Source organism: Melospiza georgiana, chromosome 2, assembly GCF_028018845.1.
Source record: "Melospiza georgiana isolate bMelGeo1 chromosome 2, bMelGeo1.pri, whole genome shotgun sequence".
In the NCBI taxonomy this organism is placed as follows: Eukaryota; Metazoa; Chordata; class Aves; order Passeriformes; family Passerellidae; genus Melospiza; species Melospiza georgiana.
In genome coordinates this window covers 55222631-55231279 of record NC_080431.1, presented here as the reverse complement: position 1 = coordinate 55231279, position 8649 = coordinate 55222631, and the positions used below count along the sequence as shown (strand labels likewise).

Genomic DNA, 8649 nt, shown 5'->3' with positions numbered 1-8649 from the left:
TGGGCAAATTCCCCACTTTGTCAGATGGGTCCCACCTGCTCCTAGCAGGTCTCAGTCCTCAAAGTGGGTTCCATAGTTGTCAGTGCCTGATTCCTGTTGACACCAGATGTGCAGCCAGGTGTTTACCCATTGAAGCTCTTTTCCTTCCCAAGCCCTTCCCTTCACTCATGGAGACCAGGTATTGTGAGCATAATGGCTTAGATCTTGTCAACCAAAAAACAAACTGTTTATACACACTGTTAGTTTAAGCTCAGTGCTTCCAAACCCCCGGAGCAGAATTCAGATACACAACTCCCTTTCTGTCCAATAGAATTTGTGTGGTTACACTTTGGCAGAGTTGAAAATACTCACACACACATGGAACAGAACACATGGACACAAGTATGAGGACATCTGAGAATGTCACTGTTTGTAGTTAGTCTGTAAGCCCACTGGGACAGATACCTCATCTCTCAGTGGCTTCAAAGCCAAGTAGGACTCTTTTGTACACTGTAAAAATAAACAGTTTTCTATGAAGAACTGCTGAAAAAGGCCCTGGCAAACTGCACCAAGAATCTTTCTGATCCTTGCAAGTGCTACTGGCAAACTCATTTCTATAGTGGTTTTCTCTTAAAAGGGTCCAGTAACATTTTCTTCTTGTCGTGGAGTAGCGTGTCCATTCTAATGAGTTACTGCTTTTTAGTAGTTGCCTGCTGCCTAGTGGTTTACACATACCACTGGCACAAGTAAAGAAGAACTTTTAAAGCACGACTTCCAGATAAAATGAGAGCATGGAAAAGTGCTGATCCATGGTCCTCTTTGCTTCCCTGTGCTATTCAAGCTCTCTTTTCTCTCTGCCCTTCCCACCTCCACTCCTTTATTTCCAAGCTTATCAGAGGGACAGAATGTTTGAGTTGGAAGGGCCCTCTGGAGATCATTTAGTCCAGCTTCCCTGTTCAGGCAGGGTCACGTGGAGCAGGTTACACAGGCATGCATGCAGGCAGGTTTTGAGTATCTCCAGAGTGGGAGACTCTACAACCTTCCTGCAAAAAAAAAAAACCCCTCCAAACACGCCAACAACAAAACCCTCTTATCTCTGCAGAGCATTTGTCCCATGCTGCTTGTCACTAACAAATAGTCCTGGAAGGGAAACGCTCAAGTCAGGCATGTGCATACAGGGACAACTTGCCTTGGAAATAAAAACCACAGCAAATAATCCTCCCTGAAGGTGTCCTCTCTGTCAAAGCTGCACTGTCTAAACAATGGGCTGGGAAAAATGTACATAGCACTCACTCTTGCTGCAATTATGTGGTGGCACATTCATTACAGATTTCACAGAATTATAGAACAGCCCATGTTGGAAGGGACTTCAAAACATCATCTGGTCCAACCATTCAAGGAAGAAGAGCCTAGATGAGATTATCTAGCATCCTGTCCAATGGCATCTTGAAAACCTCCAGTGATGGGGACTCCACCACAACTCATGAAAGGTTGTCCAGTGAATGATTGTTCCTAACATGAACAATTTCTTTTATGTCAAGAAAAAAGCTCTCCCAGTACAACTTATACTTGTTGCCCCTTGTCTTAATGACCTGGGATGACTTTATGCTGCTTGTATTCCCAGTTGTTTGTTCTGTTTATGCTGAATATTAAGTTCTGCACCTTTAAGACTGGTTCTGAGAGTGAAGCGGGGAGAGAAGAGGCACAGAGTTTTTTATCAGGGACTGCACTTGCTCCTTCTCCTGGACTGTGTTACCTGCAGCATGGACAGACAGTGGGAGAGAGCTCTCCTTTGCTTTTTGCTTGGGTTTTTTTTTCAGTAAATTGAGGCAGAGAAGTTCCCCAGATTGTGGTTTTTTTTCTTTTTCTTGGAACTGTTCAAATCTACTCTGGACAGAAAACTCAGAAAAACACTTGGAGCTCACACCTGTGGCCCACCAGGGCCTGTGATGCTGCTTTCCAGTGCCAGAGGGACTGACAAGAGTCTGAGTGAGCCGAGTTACAAGCCACAAAAAGAACTTTTTGAATTTCCCATCCCTTCAAAACAGCAAGAAGTTATACTGCTTAATATTATTCATTTTTTATGCCTGTGAATACTCTGCTTGTTAAATAAACAGTTTTTTCCACTTTTCTCCAAAAAAATCTTTTCCTGAACCTCTCAGCTGGGGGAGGGGTTGCTTGAATTTGCTTTTCTAGAGGCACCCCATTTGGAGGTTTCCTCCCAAAATTTGGCCTAAACCAGGACACTTTTCCATGCGACTCTACAGGACGACAGACAATTCTCTTTCGGCAATGTGGCTCTGCAGCATCAGTAGCTGATGCAAGTGGTACTCACTCATTAGGAGCCCTCAGGCACTGGTGGCACCAAGATATTCTGAAATACAAGAAAGGGCGTGGTCCAGTGGCTGCACCATCAAGAGATGATGTGACAGGATGTGATGTTGGGGGAGGGAACTGAAGTCAGAAGAAGAGCGAAACACATGTAAGGAGTTGCAGACATCACACAAGCCACCCAGTGCTATCTGCTGCTGTCTGGAGATGATGTGAGCTCTGCAAAGGGCATGACACCTGGGGGTCTACTTCATATGGAAGGAACAGCAGGACTGAGCTCAGTGCTGCTCCATCTGCATCTAGAGAAGAGGTGCAGCAGCAAATCCCACTGCTGATAACAGCAGCCCAATCTCTGTACCCAGTGTGCCCACTCAAGTGGCACCAGATCCCTGGCGAGACCATACCATGACTGATGCCAATAAAGGTAGAGAAATTCAGCAGAAATTAAATATAGTCTTTTTCATTTGTGTCAGCATTGCTGTTGCTTTCTTCATGTTCAGACTTATTGTGGTCTTTTTCCACTTTCAATTCAAGAGTTCGTTTTCCACTATTTCCTTCCTCTGCCTACTTTTCCTTCATTTTCAACACTGCCTTTTGTATTTGAGCCAGCTTTGCTGCCTTAATTTCCATCCTCATTGTTGTCTCTTTAACCTGTCTGCTCAGTTTCTCTAGAGTAGGATTAACTATAAGAGAAGGAAGTACATCAGGTTGGGGTTTTTCACTTTCACCCCTATTGAATCAACTCTGAACTGTTTTGGAAGAACCTGTAGCAATGCCAGCTTGCACAAGGAATTCAAGAGGAAGTAGTGATGAGTCTATGCACGACCAGGGCTGCAGAGAGTTTTGATTTTGGCCGCCCTCATGAATGTGGATTCCTGTTCTGAAACAGTTTGCTCAATTGGCCTGAAGGCAAGGGGAGGTGAGACTATAACTTCTGAAAAAGAATCAGGTCCTCAGATTGAAAAAAGAAAGGATGAACAAAACAATGACCATAATCCCAAATCAGAAGCCAAATTTTAAAGCAGAACTTTTCATCTTCCTATTAGCTTCTCCTTTTAAAAACTGATGAGCCTCACAGGGGCATTGTTTTACCTGACATGCCATTGCTTGCTTTGCAACTGTCTCAGGGTATGCAATGCATTTTAAAAGGGAGCTTTGGAAAAATTAGTGCAATTTGCAATGTGACAGACCCTAAAAGACAACAGTTGTGCACAGAGGGTACTAGAGAGCTCAGCTTGGACACCTGAGCTATTGAAGCTCTTCAAGAATGTAAAGCAATGTGCTGTTTTCCTTAGTCTTAGCAATGCCTTGCAAAGTGACTTCATTGAACTAAGAAATGTAAATGCTACTTCATATTTAAATAGATGCCATGCCATTGCTTTGTTGTTAGCACTGGTACTTCTCTTTCTTCAGATAAGTCTTGGTGAGTGATGGGTATATGAAATGGTACAAGCCTTACTTCTTTTCTTTTTTTGTTTCATTAATATCAATAAACAAACTTGGCAGTCAAATAAAATATCCATCATCTTTGCTTTGCCCCTTGTTGTCTGGATTTTATAAATGCAATGACTGTAACTATCCTAACAGCCTTGAAGCCTCATGTCAGCACTTACAATATCAGGATGATACCAGGATAATGTTTTGGCAGAGGAACAGCTTTTCCTCTGTGCTTTATTACCTGTCTGCTCTTAAAAACCATGGAAAATAATTGTTTATCAGTTCTGTGTCAGTCTGTGATGTATCACATATGTGATGGCAAAGAATGCAAAGTACGTAAAAAGTCACACAAATAATCACATCATTCTCTTCACCTCCACTCTCTTCATCCCACCAACACTCAAAGATCCACCACCATCTTCACGAAAATGAAAATGTCCAGAGTGTGCAGGCCAGCAACTGTATGTAGACAGAGATGGGTTCTCTTTAGAAAACCTGTACAGTAAGGTCCTCAGGGATTAGCCTAATTGCATCACTGAATCTGTCTAAATGAACTTTTAGATTTGTATTTATATCAGGACTCATTATTTCCTCCAACTCAGTCCAAGAATTACTGACTACCCTGTGCAGGGTAACAGCATCAGCAGCCTGACTGCACAGCGTTTTTCTTTGCATTCCTCTGTGATACTAGTGAAGAAATAATCAGCAAAATATTCCAAAGGCATTTATTTATTTCTTGCACATATATTAAAAGTAAAATCTTACAAAATATGGAACCATATACTGAAATATATAATCTTAATTCATACATCAAGCATTTTTTAATGTAAGCTAGAAAAATAGAAATTTCATTTTGGACCCATATAATAATCTTGCTGTATTCTTAAAAACGATGTTAAAAAATTATTTTTCCTTAAAAAGAGAAAGTGCACATTGCTTCACCAGACTAGCAAAAATAATTCAGTGCAAATTCCTAAAACAGGCATTCAGATTACATTTGCTTTCATATATGATTTCTAAATAGTGAATAGTTCAGGTTTTTCCTATTCTGAAACAGAGATGAGCAGAACCAGTTGAAAAGAAAGTTGAATAAGCTATTGCCTCTGTCCTGGAATTTAGCTTCCAGCAAGGTCAAAATAAACTCTTATTGGAGCTCTTCTTTACTCAAAGTTAGGCAAAATTTGCTAGTGTTGATGTAAAATATTTCTTTACATTTTACCCAGAACACTTAAAATACATTCAAGCTTTACCAAGCATTTTGGTTATTTGCTGTAGGCATCTGTGAACTGTCACAGCTGGAATTTACAGAAGTAAAATTCATTCTGTTCAAAATCCTGTCAATTACTAACTTTAAAAAGTTCTTCAGCAAGGAGTTATATATTAACAGTAGTTTTATATACAGGTATTTAAGTCAAGAACATCAGACTGCATATGACACAAATCACTTCAGGATCTCATTAACATCCACTTTCTGCATGTTTTATGTAGACTCAGGCTGACATTTTGGTTGAAGCTCACTCCACAGAAAGTGCCACTTACATTAATAAATAAAGGATAATTAGGTATTTTTTTTAACCTGAAAAATTACATCGGTTTTGGTTTAGTTCTTAACACAAAATGTACATGTTATTTTATATACGTTTGTAAGGATTCAGTCCCTTAGAATAAAAGAAGTAAAATAAAAAAATACAGCTTCTCCATCTGTCCTTCTGAACATACAACCAACTTGAAGCACTAGCACTTAATAGTCACACTGTCCACATAACCTGAGCTAGCTGTAAAACTGGTCAGCGTTGGACAAAATAATGTAAATCAAACTCAGTGAAATTACTTTTAAAAATGTAAATGTCCTATAAAGAGTCGATATTGGGTTTTTTCCCATTTTGGTTGATTTTTTGACTGAACATTGGACTTTTGAAAAAGAAAGAAGAAATTGCATAAAACATGCTATACAAACATATTTTGCTATACAGCTTCTAAAACTTGTAATTACAGTTACTAAAAGCACACATTCTATTAAAAAAATGAGTACAAAACATAGAAGATCAAGTATTTAAGACTTGCTCAAGGATGCAGTTGGTCTGATCTTGCAAAATACTTGGGCAGGTGCTTAATATTAAGCATATGAGTCATTGTGCCAAGAGAGATTTTATGGCGAACACTAATGCACAAATATTAGACTGGCTCTTCCACTTCAAGATAAGCGTGGACGTAAGTGCTTTGCTGGATATGGATCAGGATGCTCAGCACCTAACAGGGCTGCAGGCACTGATCCAGCAAAGCACTTACCCACACGAACAACACGGCTGACTTGAGGATCGCTGCTCATGTGCTTAACGTTAGGCATGCTCGTAAGTGCTTTCCTGGAAGGGCCCGATAGACCAATCGTGTGTGAGCTATAAAATTTGAAGCAGAGTATGTTTAACACACCGCATATTTAACAATGCTAATGTGCTGAGATTTGCTGTTTCTTGGAAGGGGGCATGTCCGATGTCAAACATTTATTTTTCAGAAAGTGCGTAAAAAAAGCCATCAAAAGCAGCTTTGTGATTATGGAGAGTTACGATAATACAAGTGAGTCTTCTTAAGCTCCTTTCATTTCTTCTTTGCACGTCTTTTCTCAGGCATCTACAAAGTAAAGAGAAAACCCTAATCAAAAACATTACTTTATTCAAATAACCATCCATGCATTTAATTTTGCCTCAATAAACATCACGTCAGATGCAACTGAACACCTGAAAACAAGCACACTGAAGCCTTTCAGATTTCAGATCTGAATGCAAGCTCTGCCAACTATGCCACCTCTTCCACTGAAAATATTCAAATCACCAATCACTTCTACAAATAGAACTAAGTTTATTACTTAAGACTGAAAATGATGTGCCAGTTTGACCCTTAAATATTCCTAAGTCAGTGCTTGAATTTCCATGTTTTCCATGCCCACTGATGTCAATCCATTTTCTATGCAAAGTCCAAAAAAGTGAAAATGTGACAGCTGTTTAATCCCAGATAAACAACTATAAAATCATCACAGCTCATCAGATATTTACATGAACATGTAGAGATGTCATGTTAACCCAGAAAAAGAAATAAAGTAAAACCACATTTCTATAATAGCCCTGGCATGTTGCTCTATACTATGCTAACCAAGGAAGAAATAGCAAAGCAACACTTCATAATGATCTACTGCTACTGCTGGCCAAGCAGGGTAACTATATTTAAATCCTTATTGTGGTAGGAAATATTGTTTTATGCACTTGGCACCTTATGCTCTTCATAACTTCTTACAGATACAGGTTGAGGAAGTTTCAAACTTACTAAATGTATTTCTTGCTTTCCTAAAGGGAAAAGTTTTGTTTTCATGTGAAAGTTCTAATGGTTTTTGGAAATGGCTTATTTTTCTTGTCATGCACAAATTCATGCTTAACCAAAAGTACAGTCACTAATAAAATTACTATTATGGTAAGTTACAGCATAGCTGACAGCTGAAGTCGAGATGTGGCACTAAAGCAAAATGCATCCCTGCACAGAAGAAGAACTCTAGACTTAGTCCTTGAGCACAGCAGCAGATGTGAAAGGCATGCATAGAGCAAGAAAAAATAAAATCTGGTACCCAAGAAGTACCAGAAGGTCAGCACAAAGACCTCTCATCTGTATCAGATTTGTTCTCTCTCTGTCCCAAATTCTGACCAGAGAAACTGGGGCTTTTTCATAGAAGGTTCTTGAACAGCTCAGTCAATGAAAAGGCGTGCTTGGAAAGTTTATTTCACAAAATTTTTGAACTGTTAAAATCCAAATTCCTAAAACTAGCATATTTAAATATCCAGAAGAGCTTCTACCATGTATCTGTTCTGCCCCATAATTCCCGTTTCGAACATAATCCTCTCCCATTCCTGGTTTTCCAACAAGCACCCATCCCATGCTTGTCTGCTTTCTCAGCATTTTTTAGAACTGGCTTTTCATTAATAGATACAAAACTCCTTTTTTCTACCAAAACACTCCCTAACTAGTTGCTTACTGCACAGAACTTCTCCATTAACCTAACAGAATGTGCCTGCTCTTTTTCTTTCCTTTTTTTCCCCATAGCATCATCCTGCATTTTTGACAGGTGTTTTTCAAAATTGCCATCACTTTGGCATCCCATGATTCTACTCACATGAATTTGGGAGGTTGAATGTTTTCTGGAATTTAACCCTTCCAGTTCACAACCACAATTGCTTGTTCTGGGGTCATCAAATGCTATTTATTATCAGAGATAATAATTCTGTAGATTTCCAAGTATTTTCCTCTATCTGGAATTCCAGCCATGCTGACCCTCTGTGCATTTGCAAACTCACTTTGTAAAAAACATCCGTTTGAAAGGCACATAAAACCCAACAAGAACTACAAAACTGCACAGAACACATGGCAAGACTTCTCTTTCATTTCTGGCTGGAATAGAGTGCTACAGAGCTTTTTAACCTAAGAGACACCATCGTAATCCAAGGGTTGTAAATGACAGCAAGTAAGTTTGAAGTGAAAAAATGGCATAGTTACTCAAAAAGGGGAAATGCCTAATTTCTCTAAAACTTGCATGATCAAGGGATACAAGCAGATTCTTTACTGAGCTGAAGTAGCAAAGACTGATGTGTTTTAAGAATGTCATTCAAAAACAAACATCGTAGTTGATCTACAGTAATGACTCAGTGCAACAACTGATGGATGACATTGATTATTGTGCAGAATTGGCTAGATCGGTACAAATAATCCCAGTGACTCCATCTCTTTTTCAATTCTGAGACTGAGGGAACCACATCATCAGCTATCCCTCTAAATATACAGGAATAGTCTGTAATGATGAAAGAACACAGAAAAGAGTGGATAATGCATTTTAAGTAACAGTCCTACCTTGAACAAAACTTT

General features: G+C 39.3%; 1 protein-coding gene across 1 annotated transcript in view; it reads right to left on the bottom strand.

The window, feature by feature from the left end:
* Positions 1-4488: 4488 nt before the first annotated feature.
* Positions 4489-8649, bottom strand: part of RNASEH2B (ribonuclease H2 subunit B) — a 41963-nt gene continuing 37802 nt past the window's right edge. The window contains exon 10 of the mRNA XM_058018631.1: positions 4489-6375. Coding sequence (XP_057874614.1) covers positions 6343-6375 — 33 coding nt within the window. The 3' untranslated portion in view covers positions 4489-6342. The remainder of the gene's footprint in view (positions 6376-8649) is intronic.